At 43.1% G+C, this 24,924-nt stretch overlaps 1 protein-coding gene across 1 annotated transcript in view; it reads left to right on the top strand.

Annotated features, from left to right (window-relative positions):
• Positions 1–24,924, top strand: part of LOC120917823 (BTG3 associated nuclear protein) — a 440,239-nt gene that overhangs the window by 183,783 nt on the left and 231,532 nt on the right. The window contains 3 exon segments of the mRNA XM_040329379.1: positions 7,137–7,154; positions 7,157–7,330; positions 7,333–7,374. Of these exon segments, the coding sequence (XP_040185313.1) occupies positions 7,137–7,154; positions 7,157–7,330; positions 7,333–7,374 (234 nt within the window).

Raw genomic sequence — 24,924 nt, 5'->3', positions numbered from 1 at the left:
GCTTCTGGCCCCTCCCTGCTTTCCAGTGCCCCCATAGAAAGCAGCTTGCTATGGGGGGCACCCGAGCCGGGCTGCAGCTACGTGTGTCCATTTAGACACCAAACTGCCATTCTCAGTCTCAGCCAATTAGGAGAGAGAGTCCCGGACAGATGAGGGACTTGTGGACAGAGATGCCACTCAGGTAAGTATTAGGGGTTGCTGGGGAGACTGCTACACACAGAATGCATTAAGATATAAAACTTTCTGCCTTTACAACTCCTTTACCTCTTTATAGCAATTGTCAAAAACATGTTTGTGTTGTATAATATCCATGTGAAATATGACTGAGGCCTTGCTGCGCTGTCTGATTCTCTTCTGGGAATAAAATGGAAGCTTGTACTTGTCAGGATTTTCCTGTTCTGTTTCATGTCACACTTGATTGGCTCCTCTCGAAATAAATACCACTTTGATTCTATGAATCGTCAAGGCACCTTTTTTTTTTTGTGGTAATTTAGCTCTTGTTACTTCTGTCAAGTTACTAAATCCTTCGGACATTTTTAGCTTTGTCAGTTTCATTCTTTTCCATTTCATATCTCGAATCCTTCAAGCGGACGTTGAAATCCATTAATTTTGTTTTTGAGATGCCTGCGATAATCGCCTCTGACATTTTTCATTTAACGTGCACTGACACCATCGACCACAAGAGGGGGCTGCTGAAATTTTGGAAATGCCACATGCTACATCGCTTTCAAAACAAATGATAATCTTTATTCTCCAGTGGCAGTAACTTTAAAGGCAAAGATCATCTAAAGCCTCTAGCTCTTTTTGTTCCTTTCAGAATGATACATAGCCATTTTCAGTGCAAGTTGGCATGTTAAAATGGTAGGCAATTTCCTTATTTTAAAAAATGGTAAACAGAGCTGAGAATCCTGATTTTTCATGCATGCTGGAACTTGGAAGACAGTTGTGAGTGTTGAATAGACTGAGCAGATGTTGAATAGACTGAGCAGAGGGTATGCAAGTAATGTTTTAAGACATGCAAGCTCCTGCTGAAACAGCAAGGTGATGTCAAGCTAAAAGGATGTAGGTGGACCTAAGTGTGGCTACAGTGACATCAGAGGTGACAACACTGTTGCGATTTCAGTGCAGATGGAGAGTGTTGTCACCCTATGAAAAGTAAGTGCATATTCAGTGGTTTTTACTAGCAGAATCAACAGGTTTTTACAAAATATTTCAGGAGGGAATGAAGTGTTGGGTCCTACTGGTGTGGGTTGCCTACATCGCATATGTGATGTTATAGTCTGACCATAGATGTACTGACATTTTTGCATTTTTATTTGACTTAATGTGCACAGCCTTCCTGCAGAATTTCTCAGGTTTTTGTCTTAGGCCAATTTCACACTCGGGCGGGAGGTGCGGTACCGCTAATTTTGCGGCGCTATTCGGCTGCAAGCTGGGCAGTTTTACCATCCGCTAGAAAAAAGGGTTAAAAACCGCCCGCAATGCGCCTATGCAGAGGCGCATTGCTGGTGGTATTGGCGCGCTGTCCCATTGATTTCAAGCGGTGAAGGAGCAGTATACACACCGCTCCAAAGATGTGAGTAGCAGGACTTTTTTTACCGTCCTGCTAGCGCACCGCTCCAGTGTGAAAACCCAAGGGAGAAACGGCAGCAGCTGTTTAGGGTCAGTTTGCAGTCGCTATTTTTAGCGCAATAACGCCTGCAAAATGCTCTAGTGTGAAGAGGTCTTAATGTTTGTCTTGCGTAGATGGTGTTCTCCCCCCACCCCCGACATACTTGCTGGTCTCGCTTTATCACCCTTAATTAGACCCTGAAAAAGAAACCCGGGATAACGGAAATATTTACAGTTTGATAGAAGGGTGTCACTTTAACCTCAACCTTTTTGTTCACTTGTAAAAAATGGTAGGAAGAATGGTGGTTCTTGAGGGAGTCCATTCCACATTTTCACAGCTCTTACTGGAGATTAAATCTATTTCCCCCCAGATGTAAATATACTCTCTTGTCCTCTGTAATGACCTTAAAGTGTTACTAAACCCAGGAGCCTGCAGTCACTATATCTGGTATCCCACAGTACACAGAACATGGAAATGCAATTATTTTTATTAAATATAAACTGCTAAATACCCTTTCTCATCTGCAGTATATAGCAGTCTTGTGACTTTAATCAGTGTCTGGTTAAAGCTTGTAGAAGGGTTTTTCATTCTACTCTGACTATCCTATAAGGCTTTAGGACCCCTGACCCTCTGTCTGGACAGTGCTGATTGGCCCTGTGCTGATCATATGCACACTCCCAAGAAAAAAAAAACCTCTAGCAACACACACCAAACGGGGCATGTGCAGCCTGACTCCAAGGGCTCTGTCTTATCCAGGGGGACAATGCAGGGCGGGGAGGATCTGTGCATAGAGGATCAACAGCCTTTTTACACAATGAAGAGGATTAACCCCTTAGGTTCCACAGTGAGTACAACAAGCATGCCTTACTGCATATACACACTGATTTTTACTGTTGTGCATGCAGTAGTTTTAAAGGCTCAGACTGAGCATGTGCAGAGTGACTCAAAGGCTCTGTTCTATCAGGAGATGGATTGGGGACAGTGAAAGAAGAGTAGGATCAAAGAAGCTAGTATAAAACAGCCTTTTTACACAATGCACAGATATAACCCCTTAGGATTCACAGTGTGTATAACAAGCATGCTTTACTGCATATAGAGACTGATTTTACTGTTGTGGGTTTAGTAACACTTTAAAGTGAATAACTCAACACCATTTTCACTATATGGGCCACTCATATAGCTAGCTGTGACAGTACATGGTATCTGTTTGCCTTAAAACAAGGCCTGGCTTTTTAAAAGCTTGCTTAGTCTGAATATCGTCGCTTTTTGTTGTTCACATTTTCCCAAAGTGAACATATTTTTATTACAATATTTACTGTGTAATGTCAATAAAAAGTTATATGCCATGTGGCTATTTGGCAAGTAAGTAAAGAGCAAGAATACTCTTTTTTATTATAGTCCAAATTCTTTTTCTTCAGTTTAATAAATGTCCCTTGGTAGATTGAACAGGTGGAATAAGATCTGTAATATCATTGGATAATAGATTCAGTCAGATTTGGCACACATACCATTAATTCATATATTCATCACGTAACTTTCTAATGAAAGGAATAAAGTCTGTGAATGGTCAGTGGTTTTGTTCCATCGCCGATGTACACAGCTGCACTACTCCAGCTTGTAACATTATATAGTCAAAGCCGTCACTGGGGTCAGTGCTGTTGCATATGGTGAAGCCTAATCACATGCAGTTCCCTGGGCAGCTGTATCCAATCAAAAAAATAAATAAATAAAATGTACATTTGCTGTATTCTGCCTGTATATTGGGGAAGCCAAATTCAATTCATTAACATAATTTATTGAAAGTACATTAAATTACGAACCACGAGACATGGATTTTTTTTTTAATGAATTCCTTTCTTTCTGGTGTCTGTTAAAGACATTTTCCTGTTTATAAGAAAGGACTTGTGTGTCTGTATATCTTATTACAATCGTGTAGATCAAATGTAACACGCTTCATATATAAATTCCTTGCGGTATGTATACCCTGCGGCCGGTGCGACTAGGTAAGAATCATTTGTGACAGCAGATGAGGGAGGAGAGATCAAGTGTCTCATACAACTAATATCTTCTGGCGTTTTTCCAAAACAACATCATCAGCCTTCAGTAAATCTTTCATTCCCTTTAACTGACTATTTTTTCTGTTATGAGACCCAAAGTAGACTTTCTGGCCATTAGGTTTGATTTTTCCCTAATCGTTACAGATATTTTAGGCATCAGTTATTTAATTCAGCTATGCACACCACGCAGTCTAAATGATGCAACGATCATCTCAAAATGAATCAATGGTGTTATAATTCTATTCTGGTTGACGAGGTATAGTGATACATTGTAACACTACTGAAGGGTTGTAGTGGCTTCAGATTATTAAAAAGCCTGTACATTCTCAGGCTCCATTCACACCTTGGCGACAAAACGCCCGACGCTCGATACGCTGGAGGGGCGAATTTCCATTGCTGTCTATGAGATGGTTCACATCTCACCGCCGAACGCCTGCCGCCTGAAAACAAGTCCCGACCCTTTTTTTCAGGCGGCATTGGCGTTCGGCCATAGACAGCAATGTTTAATTCTTTGTATAAAAAAAAAAAAAAAAAGTAAACGAAATCGCGGCAAAATACGCCGCGTACGCGGCGTTACTTGTCGCCTAGGTGTGAATGCAGGCTAAAGGCCTGTACACACCATACAAAAATCAGAAGTAAAAGTTTGTCCGACGAACGATCTAACGATTTTTAGGTCGTTAGTATGGTGCTTTTTCGACAGCCGATTCCGATTTTCCATCCGACAAAAGCTGGATGTGCAGACTATAAAATTCTTATCGCATTTGAACTCCACATTCGATTTTCGTTTAATTAGCACGATTTTCGTCCGAACAAAATCATAAGAGCAAGATTACACATGCTCAGAAATGAAAGAATACTTAAAAAACGACAGTATTCGACACATTACATCACTTCTGAAGTTGAATTCGGTCGTACGATAATTTTCGTATGGTGAGTAACCTCTTTGCTTTAGACATAGAAATAGCATGCAACAAAAAAATGAAAAATGGTCGTCTGAAAATCTGATAGCGTTTACGAGCCTTTAAGTCTGTCTCTGTTAGTGGCAGATGATGGATAGATCTTGCCATCCAAAATATGTCTAGCATAAAAATATTTAAAGGAAACCTTTATTTTGAGGAGTATTTAGGCTTCTCCTACTGACCTCTGAACTGTAAAAGTACTAGTTTTTAGCTGTTTCAGTATTTTCTAAATCACTCACCCAGGACAGGTGTACAGATTAGGAGAATGGACATAACTTTGTTTTTGAATGCTTGTGATGGGACAGCGACTAAAAGATTATTAAACCTGAATTCCAGGTTTTACTTTGCCAACTTAAAGCTTGGACCATTGTAAGTATACATATGAAATACCTTACCGATAACCGTTGAAGTGGATAATCATTATAGTAGCTGCTTGTAGTGCAGGGGTCGACAAAATCCGGGCGCCAGGTCGCAACTGGGGAGGCAGCTGGCCCTGTTACAAAACACCTCTGAGAGTTTCTGCCTATGATGTGTGCCTTTCCTCCAATCAGCAATTTTAGCTATCTTGGCTGTATGCCCAGACATCACACTGTGTTAGGCTGGATTCACACCTATGCATTTTTAGTCCTTTTTGCATTTTGCAGATTTGCACTACAGTCCATTTAACATGGTTTCCTATGGAACACGTTCTGTAGTGAAAAACCTGCATAATGCAAAAAAGCACAAAAAAATGCTTAGGTGTGAATCCAACCTTAAACAGGAAGAAAAAATTTCCTAACACAATCTGGACTTTCTAATCAGTATATAAATGTGAAGACAGCAGATATACATGTACAACTTATGTAGGGAGATTTGTTTCATCCCTGTGTATCATCTGAGGCTGTTTACTTCACTGGGTGTATGGATGGTTTACATCCACTTTAATCATTTGGGGTTTTTATGCTGGTACTAGTTTTGCTTGGCTTAAAGCATCTGTGTTTGGTCTCTAGACATAACAACAGCCACCAAAAAACAATTCTCTTACTTTCAGATTTATAATTCATAATTCAGTTTTTGAAGGTTCTGATCACCCAACCCCTACCTTTACTAATTACCGTATTTTATCGGGGTATAGCGCGCTCCCGTGTATAGCGCGCACCCCTAAAGTTGCCATTGAATCTGTGGGAATTTTTTTTTTGTACTTACAGTTTTGGTGTCTTGCGCGGCGTCCATCGGCGGCCTCGTCGGGTCCGGCGTCCGTCTGCGGCTTCGGGTGTCCTCTTCGTCTGGTCCGGCGTCCTTCTGCGGCGTCCTAGCGTCCTCCCGCTTGTTTCCCGCGCCCAGTTTGAATACTGCGCCGACATATACAGAGCGCAGTACACTCGTGTATTGTCGGCAATGCTCGGCTACTCTCGCGCTGATGTCCTGTACGTCCAGGACGTCAGCGCGGGAGGAGCCGAGACTGCCCGACAATACACGAGTGTACTGCGCTCTGTATATGTCGGCGCAGTATTCAAACTCGGCGCGGGTATCAGCGTATACCGCCGCACCCACGATTTTGGTATACGCCGATAAATACGGTAGATACAGTAGCCAGCCCCTATTATCCAACTGAAAAGGTTGGGAGTATGGCAACCCATTTCTAAACTATAACGTTGAGATCCTCATTCAAATCTTGGTTCATATCCAAAGAGTCTTATCAGTGTTTAGAGGAAGTATGATTTGCATATTAATTTCATCTAGGGAGCAGCAAAAATATTCTTTTATATGTTTGTTTTATTCCTTTTATTTTCAATACTATTTGCTTATGTGTGTCTACTCATTTTTTTGGAACTATTGTAGCTTTCTAAGCACTGTTCACCAGTGGTGTGCCAGAGTGCTTGAGAGCTGAATGCACTGACTGGGGTGTGGAGGTCCCCGTACACACGGCCGAGGAACTCGACGTGCCAAACACATCGAGTTCCTCGGCGTGTTCAGTCCTGGAGCCGCCGAGGAGCTCGGCGGGCCGATTCTCCCATAGAACAACGAGAAAATAGAGAACATGTTCTCTATTTTCTCGACGAGTTCCTTGGCGGCTCATCGGGCCGAAAGTGTACACACGACAGAGTTTCTCGGCAGAATCAAGACTCTGACCGAGTTTCTCGCTGAATTCTGCCGAGAAACTCTGTCGTTGTGAACGGGGGCCTCAGAAGCAAGGTTTCTCACAAGCCTGTTAGTTGGATGTCAGCTTGGGATATTTGTGTGTGTGTGTGTGTGTGTGTGCAGTTGTTTCTTGTGTCAGGATTGGGGAACTTTGGCTTGAAGTGCACCAAATAAGAAACTTTGTGACAGATTTAGAAAAAACTGTTTGCTCAAAAAAACTTTATGCAGTGAGACGTTATGCCAAACATACTGGGAAATATATTTTTGGTTTACATTCGCTTTGTATTTTTGTTTTTGGGTGAGACTGTTGTTTTACACTTGGGCTTAGAGGAATTATGTCCGTGATAGTTGTGTATACTAAATGTAATGTGCTATTTTCCCTTTCAGATGATTATCCCAATGGCACATGCTCGGTGATGAAAGCAACCCTGAGATGCGAGTGAGATGTCCGATCACAGCAGCCGACATGCTTCACATCAGCACCAACTGCCGGACGGCAGAGAAGATGGCCCTTACTCTGCTTGATTACCTTTTCCACCGTGAGGTGCAGGCTGTCTCCAATCTATCAGGGCAAGGCAAACATGCAAGAAACAGCTGGATCCGTTGATGATCTATGGCATAAGATGTAGTGAGAAAAAACATGATGTCAGAAATCAAAATTTCACATTTGTGTGATTGCCAAAATTTTGATTTACCCATTGGGTTTGTTTGTTTGTTGTTTAATTTTCCTTTTATTACTGAGCAGGGAGAAAAAAGTAATGCCGCGTACACACGATCGCTTCGTCTCGTGAAAACGGTCCGATGGACCGTTTTCATCGGACGAACCGATCATGTGTGGGCCCCATCGTTTTTTTCCCCATCGGTGAAAAAACGTAGAACTGTTTTAAAATTATCTGATGGTTAAAAAAAAAATGATCGTCTGTGGGCAAGTCCATCGGTTAAAAATCCATGCATGATCAGAATCAAGTCGACGCATGCTCGGAAGCATTGATCTTCATTTTTCTCAGCACATCGTAATGTTTTACATCACCGCGTTCTGACACGATCGGTTTTTTAACTGATGGTGTGTAGGCAAGACTGATGAAAGTCGGCTTTATCGGATGAAAAAAATCCATCGGTCCCGTTTTCATCGGATGAACCGATCGTGTGTACAGGGCATTAGTCTGCACCTCTAGGAGGAGCAAAGTTTTACTGGGTGATGTCACTTATAGTATGTACCGTATATTAGCTAGATCAGTGTTTCTCCACTCCAGTCCTCAAGGCGCCCCAACAGGTCATATTTTCAGACTCTTCATTATTTTGCACAGGTGATTTGATCAGTTTCACTGCCTTAGTAATTACCACAGCCGTTTCATCTGAGGGAAATCCTGAAAACATGACCTGTTGGGGTGCCTTGAGGACTGGTGTTCAGAAACACTGAGTTATATAACAATGGTCCTAATGCGGCGGCTAACTGACACTTTGTGGGAACCAGTGACACTAATACAGTTATGAGTGCTGAAAATATACACTGTAACTGTACTAATGACACTGGCTGGGAAGGGGATAAACATCTAGGGTGATCAAAGGGTTCTGTGTGCCTAGCCATTCTTTTACTTTTCTGTGTGCAGGGAAGTGATGTTTTTTTCCCTTCTTTGCAGGGACTCATAATCCATCCCTTCCGCCCTGTCAGAACATAGATCTGCCTTGTTTTCATAAGCAGATCTCTGTTCTGTGTCTCTGCCTAACAACTGTCAGGTGCCGGCAGACAATCCAGTGTGTGTACTCATCCAGTGAGTAATTACAGCAGAAGCAGGCTGCTGGTGGCGTGCACCTGCGCCTTTTAGGCGGATGTACAAAATCACGTATATATACATGATTCTGCACAGGAGGGCCACCCTGTAGCAGTAAATGTGATATGGGACGGTCCTTGTGTTGTTAAAAAAATGCTTGTGTGCTCAGATTTTTGGTAGATAAAAAAACAATTTTCCATTTTTGCCAGCAATTTGTTTTGTAATACTGCGTGTGCAGTGCAAAAAAGTGAATCCTAATGCAGGAATGCGTGCGTGAGATTTGCATCATCACAGGCCACCCTATTAGTTTAGGGGGAAGACACAGGCAGAGGGTACAAGCTTCTATTAACATGGCGTCATTAGCTATGGAGCAGCAAGAGACAGTGTAGAGCTACAGCACCTTTTATAGGTCAAATGCAAAAACAAGGTTGTCATACAGTAGGTAAAGTTTGCTTTAATACTTTGTGATACTACCCAATTAAATATAGGTTTATTGTGTCTTGTATGTACATCTGACTTTATGAAGAAAGATGACATAATTTCAGAGGATAAGATCATTTTTAGGGTAAAGCATTTTGCTTTCTGAGGCCTGTAGTCATTTACTAATAAAAAATATAGGGCCAGATTCACAGAAGAGATATGACGGCGTATCTCCTGATACACCGTCGTATCTCTGGGAGTATCTATGCGACCGATTCATAGAATCAGTTCCGCATAGATAGCCCTAAGATCCGACAGGTGTAATTGACTTACACCGTCGGATCTTGGGATGCAATACTTCGGCCGCCGCTGGGTGGAGTTTGCGTCGTTTTCCAGCGTCGGGTATGCAAATGAGCTTTTACGGCGATCCACAACGGTTTTCGCGTTCGTTACGTCGTCGCTAGTAATTTTTTACCGTCGCAAAGTTAAGCCTGCTTTAACATGGCTTAACTTTAGATGAGCAATGTTAAAGTATGGCCGTCGTTCCCGGGTCGAATTTCAAATTTATTTATTTTTTGCGTAAGACGTCCGGGAATACAAAAGTACATTACGCACGTCACCGTTCAAAAAAATTACGTCACTTCGCGCAAAGCACGGCGGGAATTTCAAAACGGAAGCATGCGCAGTACGTCTGGCACGGGAGCGTGACTAATTTAAATGGTACACGCCCCATTTGAATTGGGCGGGCTTGCGCCGGACGCCTTTACGTTACACCGCCGTAAGTTTACACGCAAGTGCTTGGTGAATCAGGCACTTGCGCTGAAAACTTGCGGCGGTGTAACGTATAGACGAAACGTTAAGCCGCCGCAAGTATATGTGAATCTGGCCCATAAATGTTATGTTTTGTTTTTTTACATTATTGCCCTTTTAGGCACCCTGAATAAAATCTTTAGTATATACGGTACGTGACTTTATAGATTTACTTTCTCCTTCAAAGGAAGCATTTCCATGTCCAAGATGTTATCTTTATCATTCCAATCCAAATCCATCTGTTTGGCAGTTGTCAGAAACTGTAGTGTATTAAAACAAATTTCAATTTTTGTTGTACAAACAATCATGATGATAGATTGGGCTTAAAAGCTTGGTAATATTTAGCCATGGTTTAAGATGACAGGTTTATGTCTTTTGTAAACCCCACCCAGTGATGTAACATGGAAGTCTACAATACATCACTCTGTTCCCATAGGCTGTATTTCGTTTTAATCTAGGGACAGTGCGGGGAAGAAGAGCATTTCCAGCCCTCTAATTTGTGCAGGTCATTCTTTGGATTGTAGTGTTCTGTACCGGAGCACCGCCTGTGTGGGAGTCAGCCCAGGTCAGAGGGAGGCCGACCCCTCTAGGGCTTGCCCCTAGACTCTGTCTATTCTCAGCCTGAAGCTCTTGGGCTTTTATGTGGGCTAAAACTTGGAATGTGTCTGATCTGAGAAGAAGAGGTCCCAGCCTCCGTAGTATGACTAATAGTTTCCCACCCAAATTGCTGCACACTGTTCCATTTTACTGAATGGGAGATAACTTAAAAGGGGCAAAGGTACTTCCTGACTTATAAATAATCAGTTTTTTTGTGTGTTTAAAAAAGATGCATTCCCCAGCTGTTTTGAACACTGGATTTCCCTTCGTCTGTCTTCATGTAATTATTCCAGCGCACCACACAGCAGAGATACTATGGCTGCCGGTTCCAAATGTTTGTGTATACACCCTCAAGCAAACAACATGAGATAGGGAAAACAAACAAACTGCATTCTGGCATAAACAATCCGTATACAATCAAGATATGTTTTCCCAGATTTAGCGGAGAGTGAAGACCAACCCTACCTATAATGTGGGAAAAACTGCAATGCCTACAGTTCATCGTGTTCTTTGAGGGTCTTTTGTTTCTGAGATGCATATTAACAAAGCTCAGCGGAGTCTTTTGTTTTATGTTATCCGTTATTTTAACCTCAACCGGCCAGATGTTAGATGGAATCTCTGTAACAATGGGCCAGATTCACAGAAGAGATACGACGGCGTATCTCCTGATACGCCGTCGTATCTCTGTGATCCGCCCGTCCTAACTATGTGACTGATTCATAGAATCAGTTACGCATAGATAGCCATAAGATCCGACAGGTGTAATTGAATTACACCGTCGGATCTTAGGATGCGATTCTAGGCCGGCCGCTAGGTGGCGATCCCATTGCGGTCGGCGTATATGCAAATGACTAGTTACGGCGATCTACGAAGATCCGCGCGTTCGTTGCAATCCTGTACGTCGTCGCTAGTCGTTTTTACCCGTTGCAAAGTTACACCTGCTTTAACATGGCTTATCTTTGGATCAGCCATGTTAAAGTATGCCGTCGTTCCCGCGTCAAATTTTGATTTTTTTTTTTTTTGCGTAAGACGTCCGGGAATACGAAACGCCGTAACACACGTCGCATTTAAAAAAAAAAACGTTGGGGAGCCGTAATTTCGCGCAATGCACGTCGGGAAATTTCCTAACGGAGCATGCGCAGAACGTTCCGCGCGGGAACGCGCTAATTAAATGGTGCCGCCCCATTTGAATTAGGCGGGCTTGCGCCGAGCGCATTTTACGTTCAACCGCCGCAAGTTTACAGTAAGAGCTTTGTGAACCGGGCACTTACGCTGTAAACTTGCGGCGGTGTAACGTAATGGGATACGTTACGCCGCCGCGGGAGTAACGTAATTGTCTCTGAATCTGGCCCAATATATTTACAGAGGTGCTGGGAGAGGTGCAGTCAGATGAAGGACAACTTCAAGGGCTCCCACACAGCAAGGCTTCCCTCGGTGGGTACCCCATAGTAGCTTAAAACACAGAATTACAAAAAGAAGTGCCAGGCCAAACAATGTATGTCAAAGATCATTTTAATTGTTGGCGATCAGGTCATGGAAAAAAAGTGTTTTGGGTGGAAAACCAATTTCCCATCATCAGGGCTTAACAATGGAGAAGACAGTGGCCACACAAATCTATATTCAAACCAGTATTCAACCCTCCATGTAATAACAATGTCTTTAGTTTTGGATAGAGTGGAAAGGGATTAGAACATTCTTCAGTTTTTATCAGTGTCCCCATTAGGGAGATTCGCCCTCTCTATTTGTCCTGTGTACCATTATCATTGAAAGTGAAAGTAAAATAGAATCACAAATTTTTGGTTGTCCCCAGAAAAGTAATAGCGGGGAAATCTTTTATTGGGGACAATGATGACCTGGTGATGGTCCCCAAGGGATTCACTTAATTTGCATGGATTTCCTCTCACTTTCCTGCTTTGGCTGTGAGACAGGAAGTGAAGGGAAATCTCCCCAATGGTACAAAAAATTAATTGACACAGGTTATTACTCTATCCAGAATAAAAAAAAAAGTTTTCCTATAGTTGTACTGTAAATTCTCATAGCTGTATATCTTCGGCCTGAGATTTAGGGCACTGTTGTCTCTGACTTCTAATCTCATTAGATTTATAGGGGTTGTAAAGATTTTTTTTTTTTTTTTTTAAATAACAAGCATGTTATACTTACCTCCACTGTGCAGCTCGTTTTACACAGAGTGGGCCCCGATCCACGTCTTCTGGGGTCCCTCGATGGCTGTCTCTGGTCCTCCCCGCAAGAACTCCACACATTCATGCAAGCCCCCACGCATGTGTGTGGAGTCCTTGTGGGCATGCTCCCATGATACAGCAAGCGGCCATAGCCGCTCACTGTATCACTCAGCCCTGCCCCTTTGGCACGCCGCGTCATTGGATGTGATTGACAGCAGCGCCAGCCAATGGCTGCAACTGCTTTCATCCATTTGCTCTAGCCAATCAATGGCCAGGCTGAGCGGCGAAGAGGATGTCGGGGCCGAGCGCGGGACTTCGAGGGGTCAGGTAAGTATAATGGGGGGCCGGTATAGTCGGAAGTTTTTTCACCTTAATGCATAGAATGCATTAAGGTGAAAAAACGTTTACCTTTACAACCCCTTTAAAGTAAGATTTGGTAATGTCACTACTATGCTACTCGCTGTTCTCCTTTATCAACAACATTGCTCAGTGCTGAAAGAGACATTTGGCTATATCCCCCCTTGTTTGTCCCCAGTAGTGCTGATCTACTCACACTGTCCTCACACTTGCTCCTGTACCTCCAGGAAGGGCTTCCTCCGTGTGTTGTGGAAGGATCCTTTCACAACCCAAACTCAACCCCCCAGACTAGGGGTACCCCAGAGGCCACCAACAGTCTCCACAGCACTATATCTCCATCTTCTACCCGACTGCCCTGTCATGCCTATTTTAGGTAGCCTTGCCTTTTGCTGGGGATGGCTGAAGCCCTCATAAATATTTCAAGCAGCTCCTTGTATTCTCCACCCACTCCTAGTTCTCCAATGTCCCAGAAAACAGGGGAGGCCCCAGAGAGGCTGCTAGGGGGACTCATCTGGCCTTGAGTCACTGAACCCTGACCCAGATTGACAGCTCATGCTTAGCCCTGAGTTAACCTTAAATTTTCCTTCTCTAACAGCTACACATAAAAACCTAGCACACGGGTGCTACTCGTATAAAAATAAAAATCTATAGGGCAGAAGCTTAACAATGTGTTAAAATATGTCTATATGTGATAAATAATTCATTCAGAAATGTTGGCACGAGGCTGGTTGGAGGCTGAAGCTGTTGTTCCACTAAAAAATATGGTACATGGATACCCTCTTGCCTTCCTTCCTCATGTAATAGTACGGTTAAATACTTATGTAATATTTGAATAAGGGACAGATCTGCTTTAAACTGATCACATGCATTTCAGCTTTGTTACAGGTATACCTCTGCACATTTACACTAAAGTAATTCACATTTAAAATGATTGAAAAAAAAAATAAAAGCACTCTGTAACACCTGATTTGCAGGACAAGTCAACATGTGGGAATCCCTTTAAATTCATGTTTAATTACTGTTTGTAAACACGTGCCCTGCAGCTGTCTGCCCTGCAAATATTTCCATAGCATGTCTGAATCAACTATGAGACTTAATTAACACACACTCTAAAATTCCTTAACATTTTATGACATTTGGATGGATCATACGGATAGGGTGGAATAAGAATGAATGCGTGTATTGTGCATTTTCCTTTCTTAAAGTGGAAATTTAGGCAAACCGCTAAATCCACCGTTGTCTTACACGCTCAGTGCTCAGCTAGGGGGCTCCTTTGTACTTTCTTGTTCAGGTTTACATCATGGATTATCTCCCCCCCCCCCCCCCCCCCCTAATTGGTCGGTAAGCAGACTGGAGGCAGAGGCATAACACAGGAAAGCTTCAGTTCTGAACTCGGATATTTTTGCATATCTTGACTTTGCAGTGTGGCAGATATGTATAAATAACAAGATTGGCTGTGCAAGAATAAAAAAACAAACAAAAAACGATTTGATGGAAAGATCGTAAACACATATGTTATTTATAGCTGCATTAAAAAAAATCATTAAAGCTGGATTCCAGGCAGATATAAAAGGCAAAATGCAGTTCTGTAAAAAATAAATCTGTTAGCACTCATATGTTGAAAGTATACTGACTAATTAGTGGTTTTACTTCCATCCCAAGTTTTGTCAATATTTCTCATAAAGATGCAAATCACAAGATAATTCCCACGGGGTTGCAGCTTTCTCTGAATTGGGAAATCCTTGAATAATACTACAAAACAGAAACGCCGGCATTGTGTGAAATCTTCAATAAAACATTTATGTTCAGATATATCCTGAACTCACAAACGTGCTTCACAAAAGCATGTATACCATAAAATTCTTTAACATTTTGAATCTCTCAACTGGATACAGAGGTCAGACTGTTGAACCCGCACAACATTTAAAGAAGAATTGCAGGCATGTTTTATTTGTGCATAGTCCAGCTTGGCATTCCCTGATTGGACGAGGTGGGGCAATGACATCATGCTTTCCACCTTGCTCAATCAGAAAATCATTTGTATACATTCAGAAAATTCATAATACAGCAGGCTGGTTGCTCAACATGGGATCCGGAAGCAAGTGGAGATCACAGAAATAGCGTGTAATAGCAGTGTCAGCTAGTAATGGTATAAACACAGTAGTTATATTGGTTCAAGCTGGAACATCTAAATATGTACAAATATACCATGCCTGGAATTCACCTCTAATCACTGCTGCGGGTTATGCGTTTAGGGATGAACCATCTTCGAAGAAATACAAACCAGTTCACTTACGTATGTGTATTCTGACTATAGTTTCATTATTGCTCCAGTTGTACCTCTTTTTAAACCCAAAAGTCTGGAAGATCATTGGATCTAAAGTACAGATGTGTACTGTTACTCCCAAACAGCAACCCAAATAGAACCCTTGTTGCAATTAATTCGTTATGATCCTAATATTAAGGGGTAAAGAGTGCAGGTAACCAACACTCACTCATCCACTCATATTTACTGCAGATCTTCTTCCTATTCTAGATAGTTTTGCTCAAATTTCTGGACTAGATGTCAATCAAGCTAAATCAAAAGCTTTAGATGTTACTCTCAACTTCAACACAATCCTTTCGCTCATCATTTCCTTTTGCTTGGTCTGAGCAAAGTTTAAAAAACTTAAGTATGCACTTATGATTCACCCCAATGCTCTCTATTGAGCATGCTATCACCACCCGTGATGATCCACCTAACAACTATAATGTCTAGATGGTCATCTCTACAGATATGCTGGTTGGGATAGGATTTCTGCAATAAAAATGATGGTTCGGCCAAAAATCCTATATATCTTCACAGTTTTACCTATAGCTGTCCCATCCTACTTTCTGCATATTGCAGTGTAGAGTATCCTGCTTTATATGGGGTGTGAAGGGGGAGCTTTGTATTTCTAATTTTTCAAAATACTTTCAATCTGCCCAACTAAGAGCCGGTTTACACAGGGGCACCTGGGATCCGACTTGAAGTTGCCACCAAGTCGTTCCAAGACGTGTGGTTGAGTGGAGCCCGTCTTAATACACACTACTGAAGTCGCTCCGACTTCAAAAAAAGGTTCCTGTACTACTTCAATCCGACTTCTAGGCAACTTAGTAGGCAACTTGTACCATTGATTTCAATGGAAGTTGGCCTCAGAAGTCTGATCACTTTCTTAACTAAAGCAACAATACAGGAAGTGACATACATTTCTCAGGCAAACCCCTCCCTCCCACAGAGCTGATTGTTTGTTGTTTGATTGGCCACTGGAAAGCCTCCTGTCCTGGAGGCAACTTGAAGTGCCTTGTAAGTTGCCTGATGATTCATATTCAAGTTGTGTCCAAGTTGCCTCCCAAAGTCGTGCTGGAAGTCGTGTTGCCCCTGTGTGAACCGGCTCTAACCCCATTACTTAAGTATCGCGCTACTCGGGAAGTACCCCTGTAGGTCAGTTTGGAAACTATTGACAATGATCCCTGTGCAATTGATAATTTGCTATGGCTTCATCCACAGGACCAGTGGACACTTCCAAATCCCATTACCCTTCAATCTTTGCTCTATGGGAGAGGGGTCTAAATGTGTATTATATGTTCATTTATTACCCCAATCATCTAGTCTAAAACACATCACAGCAGTCAAATCACTCTAAAATTAATTAAGTACACCCTTGAGAAAAATAAGGGAATTTTTTTTTCATTTTTAAAGTACTGTAAATACAAAACACAGTGGTTATTGAATATGAACAGATAGCTCTTGGCTAAAAAAGAAATCAAATTAATCTGGGTACAGTGTTACTTGTCATTCAAGCTGTCACAGCGCTAAAAATGTAAAAATTAACTGGAAAGGAAGGGAGATGGTATTGAGGTGGTTAAATCAAGAGGAATCTGTAAACCCTTAAGCTAATTCTGGGCAGGTTAATTGGCGTGGTCCCCGCTTTTCAGCACCATATTAAAATAACATTGTTTTTTTTTTTTTTTTTTTTTTTTTTTTTTAAAGGCGGAATCCTTGCATGTGTAAGTGCCTTGTCAGCAGAACTGCATTTGCTGTCGGCTTCAGAAATGTCAGTAGCTAATAAAAACACTTTCCTATAAGTTTACTTTGGTGTTTGGAGATTCCTGAGTAGGCACAAATATAAGTGCTTGCTGGAAACTGAGTATAAGGAATAGAATACCTATCAGCGAGTGGGGCCCCGGGACCAAAAAAATACACTGTGTGCTCTCTGCTTATAGGGCTTATGTACAGTTAATAGGCTTTCCAGCCATTAAGAGTCATTGAAAGCATATTAAAGTGAAGTTTCACCCAAAAATGGAGCTTCCACTTTTAAAATCCTCCCCCCCTCCGGCGTCACATTTGGCACCTTTTTAGGAGGAGGGTGCGCAGATACCTGTGTATTACAAGTGTTTGCTCCCACTTCCGGGCATAGAACACCTCAGTGACCTACACCACTTTCTGCGCCTTCACTGTCCTCCCCCCGCTCTCTTCTGGGAGACCACACAGGTCCCAGAAGACAGCAGGGACCAGTGAGGATGCGCAGTGCGACTCGCGCATGTGAAGTAGGGAACCAGGAAGTGAAGCCTTGTGGCTTCACTTCCTGATTCCCTCACCGAGGATGGCGGCAGCAGCCGAGAGCTGAGCGACTTGCGGCTTCACTTCCTGATTCCCTCACCGAGGATGGCGGCAGCAGCTGAGAGCCGAGCGACTGATTGGCTTCGGCTGCCGACATCGCAGGCGCCCTGGACAGGCAAGTGTCCATAAATTAAAAGTCAGCATCTGAAGGAATTGGGGATGCTGGCTTTTAATATTTTTTTTATAGCCGGCTCCTCCCGCTTAACCAGATATCAAAAGAAAGCTTTATGGCTATAGATGCTAAGTTGCAAATCTATCTAAATCAGACATCCAAAAAATCTCAGACTGAGGAACTGAACATTTATGAGGCTGGGATGTTTTTTGCATGGCTACCATTTTTTTGATTTTTTTCCTGTGGCGATTAGTGTTGAACTTGTATACAATACGATGCTCGTGTGCTACGAATTCAACCTCATTTTGGCATATGTAGCCCAAAACAATGAAAATACCGACCGCTCAAATGCCCCTTCAAACCTGTGTTAGCCAGAACTGAAAAGACTGGTGCAAGACAGACAGATTTGGCTTGTCAGGCTCCGGTAGACTTCAACAAAATGGTGGCACACAGACACCAACTCCCCGCTGCATAAATGTAATGAGATGCTTAAACTTCTGTTTTCCAATCAGATGCGTTTTTCCCCTTTTCAGGGTTGATAGTATAGGCATCTAAAAAGGGTGAAATGCGTTTTAGCACCTCTCTACAGTGTTCATTTTGACATCAAATTTTCGATTTAGTTTTAGTCCATAGTTTTTTGAGTCATTTAGTTTTAGGCTTATTTTAGTCATCTGAATTGTTTTGTTTCAGTCATATTTTAATTGACTAAAATACAGTAAAACCTTGGTTTGAGAGTAACTTGTTTTGAAAGCGTTTTGCAAGACCAGCAAATGTTTTAATACATTTTGCCTTGATATACAAGCGATGTCACAACTGAGTATAAAAATGGAGGAGCCTTAAGTGTAGCAATATGTTACGTTTAATGAAGGTACAACATTTAGCAACTTATTTCTACACTTAGAGGTGCCTCTCTTCTCTTTAATACCTGTAAAAAAAAAATGCTTTGATATACATGTGCTTTGGATTACAAGCATGTTTCTGGAAGGAATTATGCTCGTAAACCAACGTTTTACTGTAGTGTTAATTTCATCGATGAAATTACCACTGGTTCTCTACAGGTGGAGAACAGGAGCTGAAGGTCATATTTTACCCATCTCGTTTTGACATGTTTCAAATTAGAATACAGAACCTTTATTGTTTTCTTTATTCAATAATAACTTGTATTACATAACAAGTTCTTTTGGGCCAGTTGTATACAATGTAAAGATTTTAGCATGTGTCCAGAGGTAGGAGGAGAAAGCAGCTGCAGCTCTCCTCTCAATGCTGAGATCTTCTCAAAGTAAGAAAGTCAGGGCCAGATTCTTAAACGAGATACGACGGCGTATCTCCAGATACGCCGTTTGTATCTCTGAGTTGCGCGGTCGTATCTATGCGCCTGATTCTTAGAATTAGTTACGCATAGATTTCCCGTAGATCCGACTGGCGGAACTGTGTTACACCGTCGTATCGTAAATGCATATTACGCTGGCCGCTAGGTGGCGCTTCCGTCGAATTCCCCGTCAAGTATGCAAATTAGCTAGATACGCAAATTTATGAACGTACGCCCGGCCGACGCAGTACATTTACGCCGTTTACGTTAGGCTTTTCCCGGCGTATAGTTACCCCTGCTATATGGTGGCGTAAGTGCGGTGTACCAATGTTAAGTATGGCCGTCGTTACCGCGTCGAAATTTGAAAATGTTATGTCGTTTGCGTAACTCGTCCGTGAATGGGGCTGGACGTAACTTACGTTCACGTCAAAACCAATACGTCCTTGCGGCGTATTGGGAGCAATGCACACTATGGGCCAGATCCCAAAAACCTGACGTAACTTAAAATCCAATTTAAGTTACACTGCCTTAAAGTTTCTACCTAAGTGCCTGATCCACAAAGCACTTATCTAGAAATTTCAGGCTGTGTAACTAAAATTCCGCCGGCGCAAGGCGTTCCTATTCAAATGGGGCGAGTCCCATTTAAATGAGGCGCGCTCCCGCGCCGGCCGTACTGCGCATGTGCGCCGGCCGTACTGCGCATGCGCGAAGTTACGTTACGCCGAGTTTTGAGGATCGCGACGGCTTAAAGTTGCGTCGGGGATAAAAAAAATGACAGCGGCATGCATTCCTGAGGGAGAACTCCATGCCCATTTTCAAAGAAAAAAACGGCATGGGTTCCCCCCCCAGGAGCATACCAGGCCCTTAGGTCTGGCATGGGTTGTAAGGAGACCCCCCCACGCCGAAAAATTGACGTAGGGGGTCCCCCTACAATCCATACCAGACCCGTATCCAAAGCACGCTACCCGGCCGGCCAGGAAGGAGTGGGGACGAGCGAGCGCCCCCCCCCCCTCCTGAGCCGTGCCAGGCCGCGTGCCCTCAACATGGGGGGGTTGGGTGCTCTGGGCAGGGGGGCGCACTGCGGGCCCCCCCCACCCCAGAGCACCCTGTCCCCATGTTGATGAGGACAGGACCTCTTCCCGACAACCCTTGCCATTGGTTGTCGGGGTATGCGGGCGGAGGCTTATCGGAATCTGGGAGTCCCCTTTAATAAGGGGGCCCCCAGATACCGGCCCCCCACCCTAAGTGAATGGATATGGGGTACATCGTACCCCTATCCATTCACCTGGAGGCAAAAAGTAAAATGTAGTAAACACACAACACAAGGCTTTTTAAAATAGTTTATTATTCTGCTCCGGAGGCCCCCCCTGTCTTCGTTATTAGCTCAATTACCAGGGGGGGCTTCTTCCACTCTCCGGGGGTCTTCTCCGCTCTCCGGGGGTCTTCTCCGCTCTCCGGGGGGCTTCTCCGGACTCCGGGGGGCTTCTTCCATCTTCTCCCCTCTTCCGCTCTTGACTCGGCGAACCCCGGTTCTTCTTCAGCTCTCCGGTGCCTTCTTCTTCAGCGCTGGCTGCCTGCTATGTTTGTGTGTTAGCTCGATTTCAAACAGGCAGCCGGCGCGGTCTTCTGTGGCGTCATCTTCTCTTCTGGTCTTCTGTCTTCCGATGTTGCCTCGTCGCCTGTTGTCGCTGCAATGATGGAAGCGCGCCTTGCATCCCATTTATATAGGCATCACCGTCCATCATGCTCCGGTAGGTACCCACGTGGTGGGTGCACGTGGGTAGGCCACCCACCACGTGGGTACCTGCCGGAGCATGATGGGACGGTGATGCCTATATAAATGGGATGCAAGGCGCGCTTCCATCATTACAGCGACAACAGGCGACGAGGCAACATCGGAAGAACAGAAGACCAGAAGAGAAGATGACGCCACAGAAGACCGCGCCGGCTGCCTGTTTGAAATCGAGATAACACACAAACATAGCAGGCAGCCAGCGCTGAAGAAGAAGGCACCGGAGAGCTGCAGAAGAACCGGGGTTCGCCGAGTCAAGAGCGGAAGAGGGGAGAAGATGGAAGAAGCCCCCCGGAGTCCGGAGAAGCCCCCCCCGGAGAGCGGAGAAGACCCCCGGAGAGTGGAAGACCCCCGGAGAGTGGAAGAAGAAGCCCCCCCCTGGTAAAAGAGCTAATAACGAAGACAGGGGGGGGCCTCCGGAGCAGAATAATAAACTATTTTAAAAAGCCTTGTGTTGTGTGTTTACTACATTTTACTTTTTGCCTCCAGGTGAATGGATAGGGGTACGATGTACCCCATATCCATTCACTTAGGGTGGGGGGCCGGTATCTGGGGGCCCCCTTATTAAAGGGGACTCCCAGATTCCGATAAGCCTCCGCCCGCAGACCCCGACAACCAATGGCAAGGGTTGTCGGGAAGAGGTCCTGTCCTCATCAACATGGGGACAGGGTGCTCTGGGGTGGGGGGGCCCGCAGTGCGCCCCCCTGCCCCAGAGCACCCAACCCCCCCATGTTGAGGGCACGCGGCCTGGCACGGCTCAGGAGGGGGGGGGGCGCTCGCTCGTCCCCACTCCCTTCCTGGCCGGCCGGGTAGCGTGCTTTGGATACGGGTCTGGTATGGATTGTAGGGGGACCCCCTACGTCAATTTTTCGGCGTGGGGGGGTCTCCTTACAACCCATGACAGACCTAAGGGCCTGGTATGCTCCTGGGGGGGAACCCATGCCGGTTTTGTTTTTTACAAATTGCCGTGGAGTTCTCCCTCGGGAAAGCATACCAAATGCCGTCGCTGGAATGGGCCTTTACAAGGTGTTACTAACTTTACACTTTGTAAAACGAGCCCTAATTTTACACTTGCAAAATAACACTTACGGCGCAAAAAGGAAGCTAGAAAGCTTTGTGGATCGCCTTAAGTGCTAATTTGCATACTAGCAACGGCATTTCGACTCGAAATGCCCCCAGCGGCGGATGCGGTACTGCATCCTAAAATTAGGCAGTGTAATTCAATTACACATGCCGGATCTTCTGTCTAACTTTGGAAAAAGCCTTTTGAGGATCGTTTCCAAAGTTACACACAGACTGAACAGCAGTTAAGTCGGAGTATCTCTTTTGAGGATAACCCCCTTTGTTCGTGAAAAACTTTAATCACGTCGGGTCACACAACAATTACATAAAACACGCCCCCATGTTCCAAATTTGTATTAGTCGAGCTTACGCCGGCCGATTTACGCTACGCCGCCGCAACTTACGGAGCAAATGCTTTGAGAATACAGCACTTGCCCGTCTAAGTTGCGGAGGCGTAACGTAAATCAGATACGTTACGCCCGCACAAAGATACGCGAACGTACGTTAATCTGGCCCTAAGTTTACAAACTTCAAGATAGGTCAGATTAATAAGAGTAGGCTGGACATAATTGATATACAAAGTGGAAGAAAATATGTATGTTTTTACATTTTGACCATAAGATTTAAACAATTGTTTTTTTTTTGTTATTAAATATTATTCCAATGTATTATTATTACAATTGCAGCATAGTCTGTGTGCCTTTGGGTAACAAAGGCAAATGGCCTGCACCACTCTCCTAAACTGATAAAATGGAGCAATTGCTGCTTCTAATTAACAAAAGTGAATTGTTGTTTTCTTTGCGTCTGTGCCACATACTGTATTGAGAGTAGAAGAGCTGGGGCTGCTTACTCTGGCAACTCCTGTCCATCCTTACCACCGCTGACGCAGGTCTTTCCGCGTTGTCGATACTGTGCATGCCTCATGTGCTATTTTCATGCACCATTATAATAGTGCAGAAGCTTTGCTAATTCTTCCCTTTATTTTTTTAAATAGTACCCACAGGCATAACACAAAGCAACGTATTCTTACAATTTTATTTTGTGCTGGAATAGCACAGGTTCACTTTAACAAGACAAAACAAATAAAAAATCAGTCGAATTTTGCCAGAATCTTGACTGTCATTTGTTCATATCTCTGTCCCACTTTAACTATATTTCCATCCTCAGCAAAATCTGTCAGGCTGTCCGCCTGAGGAGTCATTTTAATGAGCCTTACACCTTTCGTTTCAAGGCATACAATTTGTATCCCTGACATGATTAAACACACAAAACTAAAACCAACCTTTTTTTTTTTGTTTTTGTTTTTTAATTACATTCCTTGCAGAATACATCCTTCATCATTATTATTTCTTGAGATTGTAAAACTTTTCCTAATATTCCTTATATACAAGATGGGGTCTCTGGCCTGCCTGCAGGGAATATAGTTATTAATGGAACATCTTGCCTGTTAACATCAAATATAATTTTCATGTCTTAAAATTTAAATATTTCAGTGCAGCAGATTCTTGTCTCTGAGGGATGCAGGTAATATCTTTAGAATGTTACACAAAGCCAGGCAGGATTTTAACCTCCCTGGCGGTATGATTCTGTCTGGAATTACGTACCAAAAGCGGTACAATTATTTTGCAAGGAAATTTGGTTATTTGTACTGTAGGCCTGTCATTTTTAGGAATAACTCACTTAAATCTGACCAAACAAGAATCTTGTAGGCATCCCGGGTATGACATTTTTTTTAAAAACAAAATTATAAATTATAATAAATAATTATAACAAATAATAATATAATTATAATAAAAATTATTCAATAATGTAATCAACTCAAAATCACTGAAATTTGCTCAGTTGCAGAATTGTCGCTGTCATTATTTTTTTTTTTTTATGACGAATTTCCCCACAAATCGCACATTTCTGCAAGTGATTATAATTTATTATCGCTGTTTTCTAGCTGATCTAAAACCATTTTTGACATAAAGGGACACTTTTGGACAATCTACAGTTTTCAGGCAGAAAGAACAGTTTTTATTATATAAAAGTACATGTAGGACACTGGGCAGACCACTAGGGACAAGGGGGGTGTGTATTTTTTACATACAGTACTGTAATCTATAAGATTACAGTATACTGTATGTATTGTGTTTGTTTACTTTTTTGAATTTGGCGCCGTTCTCCGCCCCCGTGCGTCGTAACGTCACAGGGAACGGAGATCGGCGGCACACGGGGGGACTGTGAATCGAGCGAGGAGGACCCACTCGCTCACACAGCGGGGTGGCATCGCTGGATCCAGGGACAAGGTAAGTAACTTGCCTGTGGATCCAGCGAGAAGGTAAGCTGCGCCGCTGCACACTCTGCGCGTCCACCCCGAGCGTGACTCGGGGATACCGATCCTAACATTGAAAACCAACCCTGAGTCACGCTCGGGTTTACCGCTAAGGGGGTTAAATGCGTTTTCAGTTTTATGTATTATTCTATTGTTTACCCACTTGACAACCGGGCCTATTTTGGCACTTCTATCCTTCATGTAAAAATCACAACTTATTTGCTAGAAAATTAATCAGAACCCCCAAACATTATATATATATATATATATATATATATATATATATATATAATTTTTAGGGAATAAAATGACGGTCATTGCAACTTTTTTTTCTCGCACGGTATTTGCGCAATAATTTTTCAAACACCTTTTTTGGGGGGAAAAAAATGGTTTCATGAATTAAAAAATAACAAAACAGTAAAGTTAGCCCAATTTTTTTGTATAGTGTGAAAGATGATGTTACGCCGAGTAAATAGATACCTAACATGTCACGCTTTAAAATTTCGCACACACATGGAATGGCGCCAAACTTCGGTACTTATAAATCTCCATAGGCGACGCTTTAATTTTTTTTTTTACAGGTTACTATTTTCGAGTTACAGAGGAGGTCTAGTGCTAAAATTGTTGCACACGCTCTAACGCACGTGACGATACCTCACATGTGGGGTTTGAACGGCATTTACATTTGTGGATGGGACTTGCATGCGTGTTCGCTTCTGTGCGCGAGCTACCAGGGATAGGGGCGTTTTAAAAAAAAATGTTTTTATTTTACTTCATTTTTTTATTTTTACACTTTATTTTTTAT

This window comes from Rana temporaria, chromosome 11 (assembly GCF_905171775.1).
Source record: "Rana temporaria chromosome 11, aRanTem1.1, whole genome shotgun sequence".
Lineage (NCBI taxonomy): Eukaryota > Metazoa > Chordata > Amphibia > Anura > Ranidae > Rana > Rana temporaria.
This window is presented reverse-complemented; position numbering and strand designations above follow the sequence as displayed.